This window comes from Anomaloglossus baeobatrachus, chromosome 7, assembly GCF_048569485.1.
Source record: "Anomaloglossus baeobatrachus isolate aAnoBae1 chromosome 7, aAnoBae1.hap1, whole genome shotgun sequence".
NCBI lineage: Eukaryota > Metazoa > Chordata > Amphibia > Anura > Aromobatidae > Anomaloglossus > Anomaloglossus baeobatrachus.
This window is the reverse complement of record NC_134359.1, coordinates 95,555,767-95,581,769: the sequence shown is the minus strand read 5'-3', so window position 1 is coordinate 95,581,769 and position 26,003 is coordinate 95,555,767. Positions and strand designations below refer to the sequence as shown.

At 49.5% G+C, this 26,003-nt stretch overlaps 1 protein-coding gene across 1 annotated transcript in view; it reads right to left on the bottom strand.

Annotated features, from left to right (window-relative positions):
* The window catches only part of LOC142245931 (uncharacterized), a 52,785-nt gene that overhangs the window by 8,671 nt on the left and 18,111 nt on the right, over positions 1-26,003 (bottom strand). The window contains exons 2-4 of the mRNA XM_075318939.1: positions 6,522-6,685; positions 5,653-5,866; positions 3,438-3,538 (exon numbers count right to left, since the gene is read on the bottom strand). Coding sequence (XP_075175054.1) covers positions 3,438-3,538; positions 5,653-5,866; positions 6,522-6,685 — 479 coding nt within the window. The remainder of the gene's footprint in view (positions 1-3,437; positions 3,539-5,652; positions 5,867-6,521; positions 6,686-26,003) is intronic.

The window sequence follows — 26,003 nt, the reverse complement described above, 5'->3', positions numbered from 1 at the left end:
ACCAGGGCTTGGGCCTGTAGGGCTGGGGCATCTGTTACTTCCTGTGCTTTTATCGTCTGTTTCTTGATCCTTTCTTTCCTCTTCTTCAGTGTCTCTGTCTTCATCTTCTGTTGTGACTGCAGGGCTTCTGCAAGGACTTCTAGGACATGGTGCAACATCTAGGGCATACCAGCCTCTTTCTCCCTGATGCATAGTGAACTCCACTGAGTCTCCTATCTTCAAATTTCTTCCAGGGTGTCCTCTGGGCAAATGGGCTCTCACATCCCTTCGATTGACGAAAATCCCTTCCTTCACACCAGGTGATACTATAAAGCCGTATCCTGATTTGAGGCTGAAATCTTCGACAATTCCTCGACGCAGGGGTCCTCTGATCTGGGGTTTGAACCTTCTCAGGAACCGTTTCTCCTCTAGGTCTCTGGCGGTGACTTCGTCTTTCTGCTCAGGAGATTGTGATGTTGGAGGATACTTTGTACTACCGCCTCGGCGCCGTGTCTTGCGGGCTGGATTCTGCGAAGTACAGCTTACAAGCTCCCAGGTGGGGCGGTTGGGCAGGTCTTCTTCAGCAGGAGGTGTCAGGTCTTCCTCGTCCCAGCGGGAATATGGCAGCATCTCCGGCTCTGGGACTAGCACTGCTGCTGGCTCCGGGGGCAACTCCTCAGCTTCTTGCCCTCCTCTCCCCCTTAGTTCTTCGCTGCACTCTGGTCGTGGCAGCGCTGGGGATGAGTGTTCCTCAGCTGGCCCAGGCGGTGGACTCTTCGGCGTGGTTGCCGCAGGGGTTGCCTTAGGGGTGTGCGGAGGGAGCATGTACTGGTCCACCATCTCCTGTGGGAACTTGGCCTCCAGGTCAGCCTTCAGCTGCCAGTATGCGGGGTCCTCACCTACCAGGGATTTCCTAGTAGGGACTTCCTTAGACTGGGGAGCGGTGTCTGCTCTGGCCCTGCAGGCCGGGATAAATGGTGATGTAGTCTTTTCTTGGCGGGCCGCGCAGGGCATCGCTGCGGCGGCCTGGTCTTGGCGGGCCGCGCCTGGCATGGCGGCGGCCTGGTCTGTGCGGGCCGAGCCTGGCGTGGCGGCGGCCTGGATCTGCGTCGCTGTTGCGGCCAGTTCTTGGTGGGCCGGACTGGGCATTGCAGCCGCGGTCTGAATTGGCGTCGCATCCTCAATGGGGTCCGTGCAGGTGGAGCTGGGCGTCGCTGCAGTGATCGGGGCTTGACGGGCCGCACCTGGCGGGGCTGCGGCCTGGTTCAGCATCTCACTTGCGGCTCGGACGAGCGTCGCTGCTGCGGTGGGGTCTTGGCGGACTGGGCTCAGCAGGGTGGCAGCCTGGGTCAGCGTCACACCTGCGGCACGGATGAGTATCGCCGTGGCAGTCGGACCTTTGCGGGCCAGGCGGGGTGTCGCTGCGGCGGCCTGGATTTGGCGGGCCGCACCTAGCGTGGCTGCGGCCTCGCTCAGCGTCGCCGCGCCAGGCGCCTCTTCTGGGACCGCGGTCGTAGCAGCAGGGGTCGGAGCACTTGCGCTGGCCGGGGCAACTCTGGACTCACCCATCGGTGGCACCATCGGGATCTGAGTCGTCGCCGCTCGATCTGGCATGCGTCGCGCGGCTCCCTCCTCGTAGGTCCGAACCGCCGCAGCCATCTCCAGAAGCTCCGTGCGTCCCTCACCGAGCTGTCGCATAATCCTGGCCTCCAGCTGATCGCAGAAGATAGCAAGCTCCCGGCACCACCAGGCAGCAGAGCCTGGTTCTGGGTATCCACGTCTGGACTCCATTTCTTCTCTCTGCAGCAGCAGGCTTGTGGCTCCCTTTCCTTCCCGCCGTCTCCGGACGCTTCCGCTCTCTTCACAAGCGAGGTCAGAACTCTGCAGGGGATCTCTGGGTAGCCACACCTCTTCGTGGGCGGCAACCTCTCCCAGCGCGGGCTGCTGTTGTTTTTCAGCGCGCTTTTCATGGTGGCAATATGGCGGCGCTTCCAATTTTTCAAGCGGACCGCCCAGGCACATGGTCACCTGTCTGAACAGGTCTAGTCCTTATCCTGTTCGTGACGCCAGATGTGAAGCCCCACAGGTGTTGTGTCGGTGCATTACCTTCAGGGACTCCACTCGGCTGGATCTGTCTGGTCACAGGTAGGAAACCTTCTTTGTAGTTTGTCGTGACGCCACTCTCAGATTTGCGGTCAGTAGGGGACCGCCACTGCAGGTTAAGGGATGCCTGGGGCTGATGGTGGGTGCAGCCAGTTGTAGTAGCCTCCTGAGAGTGAGGCAAGCCCCAGGGCCCTGTGTAGATGTGTAGAACTACAAGGCGCAGAATGACTCAACACAGGCAGGATGTCTTTCAGGGTTTTTACTCACAGTTGATGGCAGGGTGAGTGACCCGGGCGTAGCTGGGATGAACCAAGTGGGAACCACGTGTCCTTCAGGCTGACTTGTGAGGGTGACTACTAACTCGCCTTCCTTAGCCCTTGGTGGTTTGGGGTAACCCCGACTTTGAGTCCCTATGGGGGTCACCCAGGGAAGATGCTGCAGCCTCTCTCCCCTTCGTTTGCCGTTTGCTTGTCGCCTGGACCAGGCCACTCCAGCTGCTTGCCTCCTGTGACCTATGGGCCCTAACTGTGGCTACGTGGCTGCGGCTTTTGTGGTGTTGTGGCGTGGGCTTTGAGAGCCCCACACCGGCAGGTTTAGCAAAAGAAAGCTAGATCTATCTCCGCTTCGGGATCTGCCGCCCGTTTGGGCCTGGTACTCTCTAGCAGTCTCCTTACTTCCCACTCCGTTGCTCTCTCTCTAGCTGAAGATGGATTTCGGGTAGCACTCCTAGTTGACCGTTCTCCCCCGTCGGTAGCCACTGCGCGGACGCTGTCAGACTACAGCAGCCCACGGGATCTGCTCCTCACTCGAGCTCCCTGGACTCTGCACTGCCTGGCTCACTGCCCCTCCTCTCCTGTTCTTGCCTACGCCACCTAGCAACCAGACTCTCTTACCACACCCCTTGAGAGGAGATGGAGGCTTTTGGCCCCCTCCACTATTCCAGTGGAGGTGAAGGCTTTTCCCCCTCCTGGGATCCCCAGGGGTCCTCTCATAGGTACATGTGTGAGACCTGATCACTCTGCGCCTGTGTACCACACCCCGGTCAGCCTTCTGGATTACCTGTGTTGTACTGTCCCCAGCATGGGTGCAGTACTCAGTGGTGCCTGACCAGGTCAGGGGCGCCACAACTGCGTCTGCACCATTATAGTCAATTGAATGACCATTCTTATTTCATGTCCATAGATATAAAACAGGTTCACTAAATAAACAAAATTATTTCAAACAACTTTAACATAAATATAATAATTCTGGAATGAAAACATACTAATTCTGAGGGGATCAGCATTTTGGGACTGGTTTTTTACAAACCTTTGTGCATATATAGAAAAATGGACAACAAACAACTACAAACTTACCGTTCCTTGTCTTTTAGTGGAATGGCCTCATATAAATGTTGGTAACGAGAAAGCATGTCATCTGTCGAATTATCAACATGCTGGTACAATGTTTCCCACACCTGTAAATATTGAGGAATCTATTAAACCAGGTTCAGTGCATGTGCAATGCCAGAAAATATCGCATTGCACTTGGAGCAATGTTAGTCAATTGCAGCATGCTGTGTGTATATAACATGAGACTCGCCAATGCAAGTCTAGGGCTGAGAGAAAAAAAAATGGACGACACACGGACTATCTGAATACCGTCCTTTTTTTTATTGGTACAATGCTATTCTGCAGCATAGAACACTGTAATTGGTCTTGTAAATGATTGTAGAATAATAGCTGCTGAGAAAACAAACCCCATGTCATAAAGATGCAAGGGGAGAAATAAAAAAACCGCACACTCGCATAGCACTTGCTTGACAAATGGAATACCCAACAGATTTCACTCATCCTACTCTCCTGGATGAAAACTGGTTCAATTTTACATATGCTCGTGTCACCATAGTCTTAATAAAAAAAACTTATATCACTCTATTCTGGACGTGGACAAAGTGCGGTATGAGGGCCACTGTCATACTTTTACTGGCATCGCAGATCGTCAGAATGCAGATACCAGTGAAAACAATGATGGAACAGGGAGCTGATGGCTCTCTGCTCCATCAGTGAGCTTGTGCATTGTAGGGTGCGCTCACACGAGCGTGTGTGGTGATATAATACTGGGTAATGGGGCTATGTGGGGACATCATTCTGAAAGGAGGGTTGTGTGGGGACATAATACTGTGTAACAGGGCATTGTGGGGACATCATTTTACATGGGGAGGGCTGTGTGAGGACATAACAATGTCTAAGGGGGCTGTATGTGGATATCATTCTATATGTGATATGTGTAGGAACATATGTAATGTTACCGCTGATCAGAGGCGCCAGGTCTCACGCAGCGCAGCGTGACCCAGAGTGACCTTGTGATCCGGAGACTCTGATGAGTGGTACTGTTACTGATGTCACCGCTCATTGGACATGCCAGGCCTCGCGCAGCACAGTGTGACCCGGAATTGCCTGTAAGCAAGCCTATGGAGTGTCAGAACGATGCACTCTCTCTGTCTCTATATTATATATATATATATATATATCTATATCTGTATATATATATATATACATATATACACACACACACACACAGTGTTTTTTTTTCTTATAAATAAAGTGGAGAGCGAGGGTTAATGTCTTGTTTCATTTGTCTGTGTGTTTATTCAGATATCCTTTTTTGGACTATGGCAGAGCTGATATTTTTTTTTTATTTTAATTAAATGGTAAATGAGGGAATGATTCGGGGAGTGTTTACTGAAATAAATTGTTTTTTTTCATGTGTATATGTCTTTTTTTGGCTTGCTGTGGTAGTAATGGGGGTGTCTGATAGATGCCTCTCCATTATTAGCAACAAGGCTTGATGCCAAGTGACCCCATAAACCATTACCCCGTTTCTCATTGCATCAGGGCAAGAGCCAAGGCAAAGCACCAGAATTTGCTCATCTAATGTGATGAACCACTTCTGGGGTGGCTGTGGGCTGGCGTTTTTAGGCTGGGAAGGGCCTAATAAGGATGGACCTTCCCAGCCTGATAATATCAGCCTGCAGCTGTCTGCTTTACTTTTGGTTAATAGCTGTAAAATCTATCTATCTATCTATCTATCTATCTATCTATCTAGCTATCTATGTATCTATCGCTGGGTTCAAGGCCCCTAAAGCAACTAGCAACATGCTGCCATAGATAAAAGAAAGAAACGGAGGCAGCACTTACAGTATACTTGCAGTGAAAAAGAGGACTTTAATAGCCCAGTGGTGATGTTTTGGTTCAAATGAACTGAAATGTAGCACATCTTTAAGACTTAAAAGGCAGGAATTCATTGAATGCATTTCATGCTGGTCTGTGTCACATGGCGGCAGACGGATGTCACACAAATGTCATCCATGTGCCTTCCGTGTTTTTCAATTATCCATTGACTTGTGTGGGTCGATGTATTCATGCTGCCGGTTAAAAATTGACATATCACTGTATGAAAACATGGAGATATGAAGATCATCATAGATTTTAATGAGTATCCATGTGAACGTGTCTCCAGTATGTGTCAAAACGGACGTCACATGTACCATAGACACAGATGTGTGAAGAGGGCCTTACTGTAAGTTACCTCTGACATTACGCTATTCAGATCGTCTGACAAATTCTTGTATTCAAACTCAGCGACTGGTTCAAAAGCGTGGACAGCCAAACATCCGTTTGTCTTCAGTACTCTAATTGTCTCATCAAGAAACTTGTCTAATTTGAACCAGTGAACGGCCACAGCAACATGCACCAGGTCCACCGAAGCATCCTTCACAGGTAACGTCTCAGCTGGAGACACCCTACAGGCAGAGGACAAATGATTGCCAGTGTCATTTATACTATACAGAATAAAACAATCAAGAAAAAAGCAGTGTAGTGGGATTAGAAATACTCGTGAAGAATCATGTATTTATTGGTAAAAGCAACGTTTTGTTTTGTTTTTTTTATGCAGGCTACAACTATTTATTGTAATGATTTCCAAATTAACACACATCTGATTTGATAACCTTTGGAATCTCTTTGATACTCTACTTGCTTCTAGGTTTGTTGTACGATTAAAGGGGAGAACTGTGAATTTTGCACAAGATTGCTTATTGCTGGGTTTGTTTGTGAATCCCTGTTCAGTGACAATCTTGCTTTAGTGGGATTTGTTAAGGGGCTTGATTACACAATTAGGAAGGGGAGGGGTTCTTTTCTCCCTTTTGGAAAGCAACATGTTTTGAAATTGGACTGATTTCTTCATGAAGTTTCATTAAGTGAAGTCTGAGGAAGGAATCAGACCAATTTGGAAACACGTTGCTTTACAAATAAATCCATGATTCTTCACAACTGTTTCCAATCCTATATGTGACAATGCCCACACCACCGCATTTTTCTTTATTGTCTTTACTCTTTTCATGCTATAAAATACTCTTTTTATACCAGCAGAATTAGGAAATCTAGTTCAGTACTCACATATATGACACATTTTTGGCCAGAGACATTTGTTTAGCCACACTTATTTGGGTGTCACTGATGTCTAGTCCCAGGACCTCCTTGAAATGAGGAGCTAGAGGTAAAGTGTAACGTCCGGTCCCACAGCCAACATCCACCGCCATTTCAAGGGGCCGTCCATTTGCCTTTAGAGAAGGGGAGAGTAAATTTAGTAAAGTTGAATGATTATTATCCTGACCTAGGTACATGCACAATCATTTGGTATTTTTGTCCAAGTACATACATTCTGGGATCCGTTAAAGCATTTTAGAGTTATTAACGCATAAAGTGACACAGACCCAAATTGAAAAAAATTGGCCCGGTCATGAAGGGAAAAACAGGCTGCAGGGTGAAGGGGTTAAATGCCACTTAAATTTATCTGTTATTATTTAGCTCCAATGTATTTAAGTAGTGATTATAAGACTAATTTTTTTTCGTGACATATTGTTCTTCCAGATAGTTGTAAATTTAGGACAATTCTTTGCGATTATTTGTGAAAATATCAGAAATTTGGTATTAAGTTTGAAAATGTTTCAATTTACAAACTTTGAATTTTCATGCCCTTGAACCTGAGAGTTATGTGACACAAAATAGTAAATAAATAACATCTCTCAAATGTCTACTTTACATCAGCACAATTTTTGAAAAAATGTGTTTGCTTGTTCGGAAGTTAGAAGGGTTAAAATTTTATCAGCGATTTCTCATTTTTCCAACAAAATTTACCAAACCATTTTTTTAGGGACAACATACCATGGCTTAGGTAAAAGTAAATAGCAAAAAGTGACACTATGCTATATATTGTACCCCTCTATATACTGTACCCCTCAAACTGCTCAAAACCACATCCAACAAGTTTATTAACTTTTTAGGTTCTTTACAGAAACTAAAGCAATGTGCAAGGAAAAATTGTTACTTTAGCCCAAATTTTGCATTTTCACAAGGGTTATCCATAGAAAATACACCATTCAATGTATTGTGCAATTTCTCCTGACCACGCTGATACCGCCTGTCGTGCCCCGGGGCAGCCGAGCTGCTCGGATCCAGTGGTCAGTGGCTTGAGTGATCCCGGACCCGGGTAATTGCGGACGCTAAATAAGGTGGCAGGGACTATTTACAAAGGATTATAATGTTAATGTTCGTGTGATGCCACCTGCGGTAGTTCGGCAAGGGAATAGATGGCGTCGCTGGTGCTTGTGAGGGACTGGGGCTGATGGATTCAGCAGCGAGTGTGTTAATCCCCTCTGCAGGTAGGGTAAACACCAGTGTCCGCTATGTGCTGGATGAGGTGCAGGCTAAAAAGAATGCAAGCAGGCAAAGTCCGAGTGAAACAGGGAGTCTTTACTAAAGTTGAGCGATGTTCAAGATTCGCCAATTTCATGTTCGAGTGATTTTTGGGGGTGCTCAAGATCGAACTCGAACGCGAGCTTTTTGCTAAAAGCTCGATAGCTTATAAAATACGGCCATTTTCCCTGTTGCCGCCATTATCTGCCTTCTGCGTGTGGGTGACAGTCACCGCTCACACTGCTGCCGCCGATCCTGCTGTGTGCGCTATAGACATAGTGCAAGCTACATAGCGCTGTAGGGATTAGGGACTGCTATTTATTTTAGCCCTTTTCAGGGCTGATTTCCATGCGTTCATAGCCATAGCTGCTAGGCAGGCCCGTGCAAATGCTGTGTACAGCTTTAGATAACAGCGTTTGTGTACCTCAGCTCAGGTAATTCCTTGCTCCATTTCATCATTAGGAGGGATAGAAAGTGAGGCTTCCTTTCCTGTCCTGGTACCCACAGAACCCGGGCACTGTACCTACCTGCCCAGTTTTGCCACGCTATTTGCCCCAAGAGCTGACACTTTTTCTGCCTTCATAAAAGTGTCCGGAATACTAAATTAGTTTTCCTTTCCTGTCCACTGACCCACAGAACCCGGGCACTGTACCCACCTGCACACTTTTGCAACTCTATTTTATTTGCCCAAAGAGCTGACACTTTTTCTGCCATCCTAAAAGTGTCTGGAATACTAACTTAGTTTTCTTTCCTGTCCTGGTACCCACAGAACCCGGGCACTGTACCCACCTGCCCAGTATTGCCACACTATTTTATTTGCACAAAGAGCTGTCACTTTTTCTGCCATCCTAAAAGTGTCTGGAATACTAAGTTAGTGTTCCTTTCCTGTCCACTGACCCACAGAACCCGGGCACTATACCCACCTGCACACTTTTGCCATGCTATTTTATTTGCCCAAAGAGCTGACACTTTTTCTGCCTTCCTAAAAGTGTCTGGAATACTAAATTAGTGTTCCTTTCCTGTCCACTGACCCACAGAACCCGGCACTCTACCCACCTGCACACTTTTGCCATGCTATTTTATTTGCCCAAAGAGCTGACACTTTTTTTGCCATCCTAAAAGTGTCTGGAATACTAACTTAGTTTTCCTTTCCTGTCCTGGTACCCACAGAACCCGGGCACTCTACCCACCTGCCCAGTTTTGCCACGCTATTTTATTTACCCAAAGAGCTGACACTTTTTCTGCCATCCTAAAAGTGTCTGGAATACTAAGTTAGTGTTCCCTTCCTGTCCCCTGACCCACAGAACACAGGCACTGTACCCACCTGCCCAGTTTTGCCACGCTATTTTATTTGCCCAAAGAGCTGACACTTTTTCTGCCATCCTAAAAGTGTCTGGAATACTAAGTTAGTGTTCCTTTCCTGTCTACTGACCTACAGAACCCGGGCACTGTACCCACCTGCCCACTTTTGCAACGCTATTTTATTTGCCCAAAGAGCTAACACTTTTTCTGCCATCCTAAAAGTGTCTGGAATACAAAGTTAGTGTTCCTTTGCTACCAAGCAAGGTACACCACATGTGCATTCTACACTCCTCCATTTCTGCTACGCAATTTTAATTTACAAAAGTGCTGACACTTTTAGGGGCATACTACAATTGTCTGGGATACTACCATTGTCTGGGACACTACCTTAGTGTTCCTTTGCTGACAAGCAAGGTACACCACATGTGCATTCTACACTCCTCTCCATTACTGCTACGCAATGATTAACTGCAGATAGTCCAGCCAATCTGTGACGAAGGTGCAGGCGTGGATATAATGTTGCCTTCATCCAATGGTGGTTCTCTCGATGTCTGACAGCTCAACAATACCATCTGTTTCCACTTCCAAAACAACTGACAACCTGCCAATCACACTCCCTGTTGCGGGTAAAGAGGTGGAAGTTAAGCGTAAAAAAACATGTGTGACTGCTGTCCCCACAGTCACAGAGGATGAAGAGCACGCAGATGCACTTGATGGGGCAGGCGGTGGTTGCACAGCCCCGCTAGGCCGCATTGTAGCACAGTGAAATTCCCATTGCGACTTATGCTTCATTTAAAGTCGTGTATAGGGTGGGCTCCCCAGTATGCAGCAAAACCACGCAACAGGAAAAGGACTCTAGGCAGTTGAGTTGATAAATAATTGTTTAACTTTCCCAAAACAAACAATAAGAACCATGCATAAAACTGAAAGAATAGAACAATCTATTCAGTTGCCTACTACCTGGTAATCCCTCAGCGTAGCAGGAGTAATTGTGTGTGTGTGTGTGTGTGCGAACATGACTTACCAGTGGCGCATCACAAGAGCTTACAACTTATCTACCTAAACATAGGCAGAACCCATTACCCCCCCTGAATACCCCTGTTAGCTGAAGCCTCACAGATAAGGCAGATGATAATAGTGTGAATGCAAACCACACAGCTCAGCAACACAGTCATGGAAATCTTGTAAAGCAACAGTCAATGCAAACATGTGTCGCTGTCCCTCTATGATTTAAACTGTAAGTGACAATTTGACAGTGCAGAGGCAGCAAGTCTTATTGTCTATATAGTCGGCCTACCCAGAACAGATATGTGTTTTGCTAATAAAACAAAGTGTTGCGTGCACGCATTACTGTCTGGGCCCAGCCTACTATACCCAGGTACTGTTGTGTCCAGTTGCCATAAATACAGACTTTACGCTCCTCTCACAGTAAACAGTATAGACAGCACCGGAAGAATGTTGGTCTGTGGCACAAGATGCTGCTCACAGGCTTTACGGTCCTCCTCACCAAACTCCAACACGACTCCCCTCACAATTGACCGAAGTGTTTCCGCGGTGGCTCCTTGCAGTAACACACACCTATAGCTTTTCCTTCTGTTCATAGACAGCATCTCCAAGTCCACAGCCGAAGACCATTTTGCTATTGCTATAGTGACCAAACAGACAAAGGCAGATGCAAAAAAACAGCAGCCCCTTGTGTGTAGTCTGCAACAATGCATGCAATGAATGGCAAATAAGCATGTTGCATTGACAGTGGATAAAGCTGAGCAATGCACCCGTCCCTCACGCTATCAATTCATATCCATGTGACACTTCATAGACGAAGTACTCAAAGTTGTGAGTTTTTGCCTTCTACTTAAAGGTTGCTGACAAATCTTACAGATTTCATGACTTGGGTGATCCTTTGCGATGTCAAAAAAGCCCCAGGCTAGGCAAGGCTTATAGCCCATGCGACCTGCAGAGCCACCACGACTTCTGCTCAGAGACAGAGTTGTGGCTGAGGATTCAGTTGTTGACGTGCTTCCAGTACTTTGTCTCTGTCCAGGAAGATGGAACGTAACATCGTCGTCAGTGGCATCCTCCTCCACCTCCTCTGCTGACCTCATCGACTGGGTGACTTTGGTTTGACAGTAAGTGGGGTCTCTAACCTCATCATCACTCTGTGTGTTTTCACTCCCCTTGTCCTGACTCCTCCGAGCCAACCTTTTCCTGCCCTGATCGAATAGTAAAGTTGTCGTTCCAATCAGGTATCTGAGTCTCCTCAGCATGTTCCCCATTGTCTCCACCAGGATGATTTACAGTTTGGGAATGAGGGTGTACATTATGATTAGCACCTTCTTCATCGGGTCCTGGATCCGACTTATAAAGCTTCTGGGCATCAGTGCAAATCATTTCCTTGCCTGGACTCACTGCAGCTTTGGGGCAGACCTCTGATTCCCAGGCTATAGTGTGACTGAATAGCTCTGCAGACTCAGCCATCTCTGTTACCCCATACTCAGCAGGGCTGTTGGAAACTTAAGAGCTGTTAGGAAGCAAGTGCGATTGGGTTGACACCACAGAGGAATGTAGTATTTGGGATATTGAACTTGAGGTGGAGGAGTGGCCTCTTTATGGAGCACTTGAGATCCATTGAAGAAGATGCTCTTTTCGTGCCTCATCTACATTTGTTAGCGATGGTCGTGTCCGTCAAAAAAGGGATCATATCAGATTATCCACGGGAAGAAGTACTCCTGTTATTTTGGCTGGTATTTGTTGTTGTGAATCATTGCCGCTGTAAACGCAAGCAGCCTGCTGCGGTTCCAGTTGCGCTCAGGCATCAGCTGCCATTTTGGGCTGTGCCTCAGGTTGCCCAGCTGGCTGCTTTCTCCTCCACTTCTATGTGTGGAGAGACGGCTAGTGCGCATGCGTGTGCTGATTTACCCCAGCCGCAGCCTAAAGGGTACTTTACACACTGCGACATCGCTAGCGATCTCGTTAGCGATGTGAAATTCTAGATTGTAAGTGCGATCTTTCGAGATCGCACATGTGTAAAATGACCTATGTGCGATCTCGAAAGATCGCACTTGCGATCTAGAATTTCACATCACTAACGAGATCGCTAGCGATGTCACAGTGTGTAAAGTACTCTTAAGTCCAGTGTTTCGCCTAGTGCGTATGCTCAGTCTCACTGTGCCATTCCTGAGACTAAGTCCTCAGTTTGGGCTACAGCGCATGCTCCCACACTTAGTGCGAAAATCCTCTTTGCACAGGTACTTGGACTCCGTGCCGTGTCTAAGTCCTGTATTGTGCCTATACAGCATGCTGAAGCTGATAGTATTTTTCTGAGACTGTTGTTCATGCTACTGAGCATGCTCAGGCATTTAGTGCATCAGAGGCTAGGTCCGGTAATTAACTATTTGGCCCTTCCCCTGATGTGGCAGGCCCATATAAACCACAGGGCATCAGGTGTCCTGATGATGTGGCCAGGCCACTCCGGACTGGCTTGCAGAGGCCTGCCCCTATGACTTGTCACCTCATTATTGTTGGTCAGACGATGACTGGTGAGGTGTTTTGGTCATGGCTGCCATGAGATCATCATTTAAGTTGCGGTTCCGAATAGGCCACTGGTTATGCCACTGATGACGTGTCACTCTGCTTTTGTCTCCAGGAGGTGCATTGTGGTCCACCCTGGGTTGTGACGGATCCAGGTTATAAAAGGGGCTGGAGCCAACAAGGAGGTGTGCAGTCTTCTATTATGGTCAGAAAGAGCACACCTCCATGTGTTGAACCCATTGCGGCTTTAGGCCAGAGGTAGGCAAGGATAGGGCGTCGGTGCAGGCCGCCACCACAGTTGGAAACGCAGAACGGTTAAGACCAGCTCCTGTCCTACCAGTCCTGCTAGTGCAGCCCAGTGGCATTAACTGGGTTGCTGCTCCTGATGTACCTGCTGTTCACAGGTGTGGCCCCTACGCACATGGACAGTGTACTCCATGGCCCCTGTGTTGTTAAAAGGGAGTTCCTGTGTGTGGACCCTGTGACGCCAACAGGGATCCCAGTCTCCAGATCCGAGTGTCGTCTAACTCAGTTCAGGCTACTATTAGTTTCAGAGCCACCCAGCTCTGTATCCTCCACCTAACCTTCGAGTTGCCAACATCTCCTTTTCCATCTCGGAGCACGGTGGACACCGACTGGCGATTGGGATACATACCTTTCTCTTTATTTTCTTCTTTATTTTTTTATATAGCGCTAACATAGTATATACCACCTTATCCAATTCTGCCAGTGCCCCCGTAACAGATGGTGTTTCTTCAGCAAATGTTACTGTTGCTTAACCACCAAACCTATGGACACAAACTTTTTTCCCCTTTCCAACACACCTGTTCCCCTTTCCACCAGCATCTGTCCTTTTTCAACTCATTTTGTATATGACCAAATTTTCAACTCTGCAGGGACACCCTACTCAACGCCGTCTCAGCACAGCAGCCAGCCCTCTGTCCCTCAGATGTGGACAAGTAAAAGACCATTTCCTCCTAGCCATGACAAAGCATTGAGATTCACTCTGTGCAGCACTGGTGTTTAGTGTAAAAGCAGATCTAAGATTGCGTACCACCTTCTGCTGATACTCCTGCATACGTGCGTCCCTTTCTATGGCAGGACTTATTTTGCCAAATTTTGTCTTGTACCGGGGATCTAACAGTGTGGCAACCCACTAGTCAGCATTACTTCAAATTCGGACAATCCAAGGGTCATGTTGTAGGTAGTGCAGCAAGAAGGCTCTCATGTGTCTTGCGCATACAGGAGGACCAAGTACTTGCTATGTTGGTGGCGGAGAGGTGACAATCATGCCTCCTCCCTCTGCACTCTCCCCCCAACCTCGCACAACCGAAATGTGAGCAAGCTCTCCCTCATCTGCTGAGTCTTCCATGCCCATCGCCAGTTCGTCCTCCATTTCTTCATGGGCTCCTGCACCTACCTCAACAGTTTTGCTGATACTATGCGCCCTTGTTAATCCCTCTCCCCCACCGTCCCATGCCTGCCGCCTTGGTGCTGATCGTCTGGACCTTGTAGATCTTGTTATCCCTTCCACATATGACTCCTCCTGTACATCCTCCCCTTCCTCTTGTCCCACCACCTGACTCCGAATACTGTTTAGAGTGTGCTCCAGCATGTAGATGACCGGAATTGTCATGCTGATAATTGCATCGCCAGTGCTAAATATTTTCGTTGACATTTGTAAACTGCGAAGAAGGGTGCATAGGTCCTTGATCTGACACCACTCCAGCAGCGTAATCTGCACCACCTCTGGATCTAGTTAGCCCAGTCTATACGTCATAACGTATTGCAGCAGGGCTCGGCGGTGCTGCCACAGACGCTGCAACATGTGCAGATTCAAATTCCTGCGTGTCGGCACATCGCATTTCAGGCGGTGAAACGCCAGACCGAAAGACTTCAGGAGCGATGCAAGTTGTTGAGCTGCTGGGTGTGAACAGTGGAAGTGAGCACATAGCGAGCGTGCCCGCTGCAGAAAGCCATGTAGGCCGGGATGGTGGTTTAAAAATTGCTGGAGAACCAGGTTCAACACGTGAGCCATACAAGGCACGTGTGTCACATTGCCCTGACGAAGGGCCGGAGGCAAGTTTGCATCATTGTCGCACATGGCTGTTAAGTCACCACCGGAGTCCGCTCCATCAATTTGTACTACGGTCGCCAGGTGACACCGTGTTCGTTCCTTTCGTGCATAGTGCTGATGATGGAAGAGGAGTCGATGCCAGCGGCGCCGGTGGACGCAGGTTCTGCTCACCCACTGGGCTGCGTTACCTTCAGATATGCAGAAGCACTGGCTGACTGTAGGTGGTGGGTGTCTCACAGCTGAAGTACCATCATTCAGCTACAACCAATGGGAAGACACCACACCCTTTTTTAGGACCATCATGTCTGCTGATCACTGCAAGACATTGCTCTGAACCTCTGGTTCCTGTTCCGCCCAGTTCTGTTTTGTGATTTTGTGTGCTTGTTTCCTGACTACGTCTGCTGCCTGCTGTTTATGTACCTCGTTGCCCGATCCGCATTTTACCTCTGCTTGTTTTCTGATTAAGTCCTGGCCGTCCCATTCTGTTCCTGTTCCTCAATTCATGGTTTGACCCTGCCTGACTACCACTCTTTCGGACTGCAGCATTCCACAGGTATTGATCACCTTGGGCCCTGTGTAATTCCAAATCCCTGTATAGGGGTTAAAGGGTTTCAGGATTCTGGGGGTCCTGCTTGGTGATTGACTTCCCTCTAGCCTATCCTTTACAGCCCGTCTGAGTCTGTGGATCCAGGCAGGCGTTACACCATGCCCTTTGCAGAAGGCCATGTAGACCGGGATAGTGGTTTAAAAATTGCTGGACAACCAGGTTCAACACGTGAGCCTTACAAGGCACGTGTGTCACATTGTCACGGCGAAGGGCCGCACCCAGGTTTGCATCATTGTCGCACCCGGCCTTCCCTGGCTGCTGGTTGAGTGGAGACAACCATTGATGAAACTCGGTCTCACTCTCCAGAGCTTACCGTCCACAACTCCTAAGCGGTGTGACTCACATTTCACAGACATTTCAAAGTAAAGAGTCGACCGCCTGATGCCGTTGAGCTCTGCTGCCACCATAGTAAGGAGGTGTGTGGGATTCCTTGTGCACAGTTACAACGCGGGTAGCCTGACCACACAGGGTTTGGGCGGAGGTGGAGGACCCAGAAGAGGTTGAGTAGGCAGAAGCAGTGTAGGAACTTCTACATACAGAGGAAGGATTGACACACAACTAGTGGGGACGGCAAGACTTGTACAGCAGACCCTTCTCCATCTCTCTCCATAGTAATCCATTGCCCAGTCAGCGACATGTAACGCCCCTGTCCATGCTTACTGGGCCAAGTATCTTGGTTAAATGCACCCTGTCACACACAGAGTTTCTCAAAGAAGCAGTGATGTTTTGTGCGACATGCTGGTGTAGCACGGGCACATCTTTGTTGGAGAAGGAGTGGCCACTGGGCATCGGCTCTTGGGGCACTGCGATGGGCATAAGGTCTCGAAAATCCTCGGTTAAAAAGGTTGGAAAGGCAGCATTTCAGTAGCCAACAGTTTGCAGATGCTGAAAGTCAACCTCAAAGCTACGTCATGCCCTTCTAAAAGCATGTAAAACACAGCAAGGGGACTTCAACCACAGTCTCCCTTGTTTGTAAAAATTGGTCCACACACACACCACTTGACTGGCAGCAGTTGTCCCCTATTTTCAATCTTAAAAAGATGCTTTGCATGAAGCACTCTTAAAAACACACCAGCCTTTCGCCTCCCCAGGATGACACAGGGGAAGAAAAGTCCTCTGTGATCCATGACTTGTTCATCTTGGTTCTTTTTTCAAAAGCAAGGGGACTCCAACCACAGTCTCCCTCGTTTCCAAAAATTGGGCCACACACACCACTTCACTGGCATCAGTTGTCCCCCATTTTCAATCTTAAAAAGATGCTTTGCATGAAGCACTCTCAAAAATACACCAGCCTTTCGCCTCCCCTGGATGACACAAGGGAAGAAAAGTCCTCTGTGATCCATGACTTCCTCATCTTGGTTCATTTTTCAAAAAAAAGGGGACTCCAACCACAGTCTTCCTCATTTCCAAAAATTGGGCCACACACACACCACTTCACTGGCATCAGTTGTCCCCCAGTTGCAATCTTAAAAAGATGCTTTCCATGAAGCACTCTCAAAAATACACCAGCCTTTCGCCTCCCCTGGATGACACAGGGGTAGAAAAGTCCTCTGTGATCCATGACTTCCTCATCTTGATGAACGTTAGTCTGTCCACATTGTCAGTGGACAGACGCGTGCGCTTATCTGTCAGCACACACCCAGCAGCACTGAAGACACGTTCCGAGAGAACGCTGGCTGCGGGACACGACAAGATCCCCAAGGCGTAAGTGGTGAGCTCAGGCAATTTATCCACATTGGAAGCCTAGAATGAGCAAGGCTCAAGTTGCACAGTAATGGCATCGATGTTCACTTGCATATACTCATATATCTGTGTCTCCTCCTCTTTTTCCTCATTCAGCTGTTTTGTTTTCACATAAGTATTTGTCCTGGTCACTTTCCCATGTGTTTGTGTTGTCTTGTGAGTTGTTTGTCACCTTTTGGAAACCTTTGAAGGTGTTTTCTACGTGTTTTTATGTGTTTGTGATTGCCTCCCATTGTTTTCTATGGGGTTTGAGAGGTTCGTCAAACGGCTCGCCGAACCGAACTCGAACGTGGCCTCCGTTCGACGAACCGAACCGAACTCGAGCCTCTAGAGGCTGGCTCATCTCTAGTCTTTACTGATGATTTACTCACAGGTTACACTCCCTTCGTGCTGGGGACAGATTCCTGGTTCCCTTTGTCCCGGCTCTGTCCATGTAGCCTGGCTACGGCCCCCTCCGTGCACTTCTCTTGTGGTGTGGCTCCCTCCTGGCTTGAAACACTTGAAAGGCCACTACAGGTTGGTGAGGAGCTCTGGAAGTTTCCTCACGGTGCAGATTCTGGCAGAAGGCTTGAAGCTTTCCTACTTCTCCCCTCGGGTTCTGCAACCGGATGTGTGCACAGCTCTGTCAGAGTCCCTTGCAGACCCCGCAGCCAGCTGCTTCTCTCCTGGGAATCGTGCAATCGATCCTCAGGCCTCACACCCAGACCTGACACCCAGCTGGGTGTCCGCCTCCCTTCTCTCTCTCTCTCTCTTTCTCCGTCTGAACTCCACTCTTCCACTCACCAACCCCTCCCCTCTAGGGACCTAACTACAGGAGGGTTGGATTTGCACCTCCTAGGCAACCTCCACTTCCTGGGCAGGCTTTACACCATAGGACGGCCAACCCTCTGTACCTGTGTCTCTGTTATGCCCTCTAATGGTCCAGGGTGGTGTTGTGTGAGTGTTTTAGGTGTGTATGGGTTTAGCCAGAGCTAGGACTTCAGGAACCAGGTTGCAGATCATAGTAGCATGACCGCAGGGAGGCTACACTCCTATATGGTGAAAAACTAGTGTTTGGGTGCATGGCAGGGCTCAGAAGGGAAGGAGCGCCATTTGAATCTTAGAATGCAAAATTGTCTGGAATAGATAGCGAACATCATGTCGCATGTGGAGAGTCCCTGAGGTGCCTAAATAGTAAATTTCCCCCACAAGTGACCCCATTTTGGAAACTAGACCCCCCTCAAGGAATGTATCTAGATGTTTGGTGAGCACGTTGAACCCCCAGGTGCTTCATTGAATTTTATAACATTGAGCTGTGAAAATGAAAAAAATGCATTTTAACCACAAAAATGTTTCACCCCAATTTTTTTTATTTTCACCAGGGTAACAGGAGATAATGGACTATACAATTTGTTGTGTAATTTTTTCTGAGTATGCAAAGCAAATATCCAATATTTGGTAGAAAACTACTTTGAAGGCACAGTATAAAGTGAAAAAATGAAGGAGCAACATATTTGAGTTTTGATTTAGTTGGAATGGTTTTCGAGTGCCATGTCACATTGTCAGAGCCTCTGAGGTGCCAAAAGAGCAGAAACCTCCATAAGTGGCCCCATTTTACAAACATAATGACACTACAGGTGTGTGACAAAATTTTATACTAATGGGAGTTGAAGAAAAAATAAGTTAATTTTTACCACTAAAATGTTGTTTTAACCCCAGATTTCCAATTTTCGCAAAGGTAAAGGTAAGAAAGGGTCCATAATGTGTTACACAATTTCTCCTGAATGTGGCAATACCCCACATGTGACCGTACAGTACTGTTTGGTTGCACAGCAGAGCTCGGGAAGGAAGGAGCGCCATTTGATTTTTGAAGCACAGATTTTTTTTTACAGTAGTTTGGGTACTCCAATTGCAGAGCCCCTTGTGCCAGAACAGCACAAACCCAATCATTTTGGAAATTTTACCCCTCTGGGAGTTCATGTAGTGACGATTTAGTCTCTGGAAAACACCCATGGAGTCAAACGCAATGAATATTGCAGAATTAAAAATTGCAAATAAGCCCTTCTCGTGACCAGTACATTGTAGTGCCTGTACATTGTGCCGAGCTTGTGCATCTGTAAATCTGCACCTTGTCAATTAATCGGGCTTTCCTCACTACAATAATGCCAAACATGTTGATGTCAATGGTGGTTTAGACACATTGTGGGCTCAGAAGGGAGGGGGACATTTGGATTTTTGGAGTGCAGATTTTGCAGAATTTCTTTTTTGAGGGGTGTGTGGGGGGGGGGGCATAGTGCTTTTCCAAATCATTTTTGCTACCAGTAACATTGAAGCCCCCTATATTTCCATTAACTGTTATCAGATGACGGGCGAATTTCTGCTACATGGGAATATGGTCATAAAAAAATGATTTTTTAATAGAGAAAAAAAAATAAATCATGCAATTTTTTTATGCAATTTTCAATAATTATATCTTCTCACTATATTGTATGATTAAAATTGTTGTTATGGTTGCAGGAATACCATACATGTCTGCTATTGCGGATTTGTGATGTTTATTCATTTATTTATTTATTTGTTTTTAAAAGTGTATTAAAAATGGCATTATTTTTTCTTTTTGTTTTTAGCAAATTTGTAGGAAGAAAAAAGTCTTTCATTTTTATTATACCCTTAGAATACATGACTATAGAAATGCACTGGCATATAGAGACGTAACTCTATGTACCAGTACAATGAAGGTTCAGAGCTATTGCTGCTGCCTCCAATGTTACAGATTTGTGTTCAAATCCCTGGGAGATCAGACTTAAAAAAAAAAGAGAAGAATGAGTTAATTAATGAATGTAAGTACAGAACAAAGAGGTGCTGGCCCTTTCCCTGGAGGAAAAGGAGGATCTACTGATCAGTAACACTCAGTGAGGAGACCAGACATTGCTGACACAGTAAGGGCTCATGCACAGTTAACTGCATAATCTTCTGCAGCGATTTGACAGCACATGTGCGCGTCAAATCGCTGCAGAAGGACTGCATAATGAATGCAGATTTTTTGTTAAAAAAAAGCCGATTTCATGCGGCCTGGCTGCTGCCCCCTCGTAGATAGAGTGGGAGCTGCATCCATAACAGAAATAATTGACATGCTGCTTTTAGGAATGCACGGATTTGGGTCAAAATTTTAGCACCCGAATCGCTGCGTTCTTAAAAGCATTGTGTTCACGTGTCATGCACAATCTTCATAGATTGTGCAGGGGACGCAGGACGCATGCATTTACGCTGCAGTGTAATACGCAGTGTAAATGCATGCTATTACGCGACGTGCGCATAAGCCCCAAGGCTGGTTTCAGACGTCCGTGTTTTAGGTACGTGTGACATCCGTTTTTAAATCGGATGTCACACGTACCCATGTTATTCTACGCTGTACTCACGCGGTCATGTTTTCACACGGACCGTGTGGCTCCGCTATTCCCCGCACCCACACACGCAGACATGTCCGTTTTTTCTCCGACAGCACAGGTGTCACACGGACCACTCACTGATGTGATCCGTGTGACATCAGTGTGACACAGACCGGAGAAAACACGAGTTTTTTAAATAAAAAGATGTTCTATACCTGTATCCAGCGATGCTGTCTTCGGCTCTGCTGCCTCACGCTCTTGACCCCCACTCATTATTTTCATTGATTATTCACTGCAGTGAGCAGCTGGAAGCAAGGGCATCGCAGTAACAGCGCTGGATATGTGACGCCCTGGACCCCAGGGGTCACAGGTCACTACACTCACCACATACACCCCCACACTAGAAAGGTACCACCAGTCAACCACAATGACCTGATTGCCTCCCTCAGAGTCAGACAGGCACACCAGGTGGGCCGAGTCAGGTGGAAAGACACGTCCCCCGAGGAGTCTGCTGGCCTGAGGCAGGAAAACAGTAGACAGTCCAGTTCAGTACAGTGGAGTAGAGAGTAGTGGAGTACAGTTCTGCTTGGGGCCTGGGTTGGAGCCTAGGACCCCAGATCAGTCAGGCAGGCAGACGGCAGTGGCCGCCTGCAGGAGACCGAGAATACGACCGGTGGAACCGTGAGGGACCGGGACAGGGTAGTGGCCCGCCGGAACCGTAGCCAACAGGATACCGGAGCACCAGGCAGGGTACTCAGACCCCGTACTAGGCTATACGCCACCACCATAGTTGAATTAACTGATTGCGGTCTGGACCTCAGGGGTTCATTTCCACCAAAGTCCCGTTTGAAGGCAACAACCCAACCTGTCCGGATAGTAGCCACCGCCAGAGGCCAGAGATCCAAGGGCCAGCGCATACGGGCAAAAGGGGCTCCTACGACACATACACGCCGGGAAGCGGACTACCAGTGCCCAGGCACAGTGGTGACACTACAAACACAGGTGCAGGAGAAAGGTGGACATTGCCAACCCGACTAGGAAGCTGCAGCCGGCTGTGGGCCCCATCCATCCCTCCGTTTGGTTTACCAGTGACTCTGTGTGGTTTACTTGTGAGTACACCAGTGCCATCCGGCACCGCACCGCGCCGCACCACAACCCTGCGCCCTGCACCCCGGCCCTCGCACAACCGGGCCCCGGGACCAACATCCCCTATCCACGTAGGGGTCAACACCTAGCTGCGCCACTACACTGCTCCCGGAGTTCCCGCACCTTCACTGCAGCGGTGGTGTCCACCGTCACCATAACCCGTGGGTGGCGTCACGAACAATCATCCCAAAACCAAACACCCGCATTCCACCGCGCATAGCGCCAAACACCCTTCTAGAGCGACGTGACCCCCGGGTCCGGAGGCGCTTGAGCCACCGACACCCTCGAGCCAGGACCCGGGCGGCTCGGCGGTCGCAGCCGAGGCCGCGGGGCGGTACACATCGACTCTTCTGGCGGCACGAACAGGATAGAACCAGTCTACTTACCGGTAGAAGTGGGCCTTGTGGTTCCAGTCAGCGGCGTCCAGCTGAAAAATCTGACGATCCGCCATCTTGGGCGCGAAAGTTTCCCGCTCGAGTCGCCTTCCCCGAGCAGAAAGTTAAGCCCCACCCCCAAAGAGAAAAGTGCTGTAGAAAAACCAAGGGGGGACGGGAAGAAGATGTCCGTGCCTACCGGAGATGTCGGGGGGCGTCAGCTGCAGAAGCGGCGGCGCCCGAAGATGGGAACGTGGCAGCCCTCGCTCCGGTCGAAAGAGCAGGGGAGGCCACAGGTCCAGCGGTCACCCAGGTAATACTGATCTCCCTGCCGTACGTGCCCGGTGCTACTTGGCTACTCCAGTATGATGGAAAGCCTGAAGCCTTACAGGTGTTCCGGAAAAAGATAAACCCAATTCTTGACCTGAATGCCATGACTGGCAGACAGCGGGCGACGGTGGTACTCGGGCAGCTGACCGGCGTAGCCAAGCAGGAGATGGAGACCTGGACCGACGCGGACCGGGCCTCGGTAGCCACTATCTTTGAAAAACTCCAGACCGCCTTTGAGACCCGGACCGAGGCTGAGTTGCGGATGTAGTTCTACCAATGTCGGCAGCGGCCCGCAGACAGTATCAGAGACTATGCCCTGCGCTTGCAGATGGCCCTCCGGACCCTAAGGCGGGTGGACACCATCAGCGATGCCGACAGCAATAAGATGTTGGTGGAGCAGTTTCTACAGGGACTGGGGTCTGCTGAAGATCGCAAACAGCTGCGGTTATGGACTCTGGAGCACGCCGACTTAGACTTTACAGTACTAAAGGAGTGGGCCATCAAGGCCCTGCAAACATCAACAGGTGGCGCTCCTGACGCGGCCCTTGGCCAGTTGAAACCGCTCCCGTCTCGGTGGCACCCCCTCCCTTGGCTTTACCGGCCCCTGCTACGCCCGTCGGGACAATAGAAGCACTGGCCTCGCAGGTCCAACGTATGAATGAAGATTTTACCTGGATCCTCGCTGCACTCCAGCAACCGATGAGAGTCAAGCCCCAGGAGAAGATTCAGCTCACTGACAGCCCGGAGGACGTCCCGTGGATGCAGCAGACGAAGAACACTGACCTGCGATATGGGCCACCCGTGTGCTACAGGTGCAACAAGCCTGGCCATTACTCTAGGCGATGTCCGTTAAACGAGCAACCCCTGAGGCCAAGGGACAATCCTCAGGAGTAGACCCGCATGGCCTAGCTCACTGGAGAGACCGGTTTGTGGGGGGCCGCCCTATCATCCCCCTGGTGGTGGACGGCATCCCGACTATGGCCCTGCTGGACACTGGATCGCAGGTAACCACTATGCCTTATTCATTGTACCAACGATATTGGGCCGATAGTAAACTCGTCCTTCCCGATGATAGTATGACCGTTATTGCGGCCAATGGGCTCCCTATGACTCAAGTGGGACTCAGGGAAGTGACCCTGACTGTGGGACGGACCCAGCTGAAATGCCAAGGGATGATTGTGGTGCTGAATGAGTCCAGTGACCGTAACCCAAAAGTGGTCCTCGGGACCAATGTGATTGAGCACTGCATGGGAGAGGTGTTGAGCTTGCTGCAGCAGCTGTCTGCTACTGCAGGAGGGGGTCGACAGAGGGCCCTACAGCGTGAGATCCGGGCCCTCCTGCACCAGCAGCAAGTGAGCCTGACGGGTGGAGAAATTGGTGGGTTGCGAGTGATGGATGCAGCTCCCTTGGTGGTTCTGCCAAGAAGCGAAATGATGATTTGGTGTAGGGCAGCATTAGGCCCCCAGGGACGGGATTACCCAGCGTTGGTGGAACCTTCGCCTTCCGAGCACTGGCCCATGGTAATGGTAGCCAGAGGGGTGATTGACGTCAAAAAGGGGAGAGCACCTGTGAGGGTGCTGAATTGTGGGGAGGAGGAAGTTAGGCTCCCCCGCTACGTCACCATAGCTAAGCTGTTTACCCCCGACCCCCAAGCCATCCATGAGACCACCACCGCTACCTCTACCCCCGACATGAGTAGTATCACTCCATCTCCGCCACTACAGGAGTGCCGAGAGCTACATGTCAGCACCGAATCTACCCCGTTACAGCACAAAGATGGGGTATACAGGGTAGTACAGGAGTATGGGCAGGTTTTTAGCAAGCACCCGCTAGATTTTGGGAGGATTAAAGGGGTTCAACATCATATCCCAACAGGCACGCATGCACCTATCAAAGAGAGGTATAGGCCAATACCACCAGCACACTATCAATGCGCCAAAGACATGTTGAGGAACATGAAGGAGGCAGGGGTCATCCGGGATAGTTATAGTCCCTGGGCAGCTCTGTTGGTGCTGTAAAGAAGAAAGACAGTACCATGAGGATGTGTGTGGATTACCGGAAGATCAATCAGATAACGCATAAAGATGCCTACCCTCTCCCTCGCATTGAAGAGTCGCTGGCTGCACTAAAAACTGCTAATTATTTCTCTACCCTTAACCTTACCAGTGGATACTGGCAGGTAGCGGTCGCACCAAAAGACCGCAAGAAGACCGCATTTGCTACCGCCATGGGACTCTGCGAGTTCAACAGTATGACGTTCAGGCTGTGCAATGCCCCGGGGACCTTTCAACGGCTCATGGAGTGCTGCTTGGGGAATCTGAACTTCGAGACTGTCCTATTGTATCTGGACGATGTGATTGTGTATTCCAAGACGTATGAGGCCCACCTGGAGCACCTGGCAGAAGTGTTCGCAGCCCTCTCCAAGTACGGGATGAAGTTGAAGCCGTCAAAGTGCCATCTGCTGAAACCCAAAGTGCAATACCTGGGACATGTGCTGAGCGCCGAAGGTGTAGCCCCGGATCCGGAGAAGGTTGCTGACATCCAGAGCTGGCCATGACCGACCACGGTGAGAAAAGTCAGGCAGTTCCTGGGCCTGGTGGGCTACTACCGCCGTTTCATCAAGGGGTACACGAAGATGGCCGCGCCCATGCAAGACCTCCTCGTGGGACAGACCAAGAGTTGTAGAGCCCCGGGCCCCCTGTTTGGCTGGAATGAGAAACATGAGGAGTCCTTCCACCAGTTGAAGTCAGCCCTGACGGGCGAAGAAATCCTGGCCTACCCGGACTACGGTCTCCCGTTCGTCCTCTAAACTGACGCCAGTAATGTGGGCCTGGGCGCGGTCCTGTCCCAGGTGCAGGATGGGAAGGAAAGGGTGATCGCCTACGCTAGCAGAAAGCTTCGGCCGACGGAACGGAACCCCGAAAATTACAGTTCCTTCAAGCTTGAGTTCTTAGCCCTTGTGTGGGCAATAACTGAAAGGTTCAAGCATTACCTCACAGCGGCGAAGTTTACTGCCTACACGGACAACAATCCATTGACACATCTAGACACGGCCAAGCTGGGTGCCCTGGAGCAGCGGTGGATGGCTCGACTGTCCAACTACGATTTCACTATCATACAGGGCCGGCCACAAAAACACCAATGCAGATGCGCTGTCCCGAATGCCGCACCTACCTGATGACGGGGTGGAGAACGACGACCTTGAAGAAATTGAGCTACCCGCCTTCCATCGGCCCTGAGATGAGAAGCCCTGCGTTAACCAACAGCGGTGAACCTTGACCCGCTGCCCGGTCAGGGGTGGCAGGAAGCCCAGGATCAGGAACCTGCGGTCCAGCTGGTTAAAGCCATGATCGCGCAGGGCTCCTCCCGGATGGATCCCGCGGCCCCTTCAGAAGCCCAACGGTTGTGGAAGGAGAGAAACCGGCTGCACCTGCATCAGTGGAAGCTGTGCCGGGAAATGATCAATCCAAAGACCCATGGGAAGGTTCGCCAAGTGGTGGTCCCCAAGCCAGTGTACCCAGGGTCCTGAAGGCCTACCACGATGGTGCAGGACACTTCGGTTGGAAGAAGCTGGAGATGTTGTTGAGAGAGCGGTTCTACTGGAGTGGGATGCGGAAGTCTGTGGAGGCCTGGTGTCGAGAATGTGGCCCCTGCACCCTGAGAAGGCGGGATGAGGCCAGCCAGAAGGCCCCCCTTCAGCCGAAC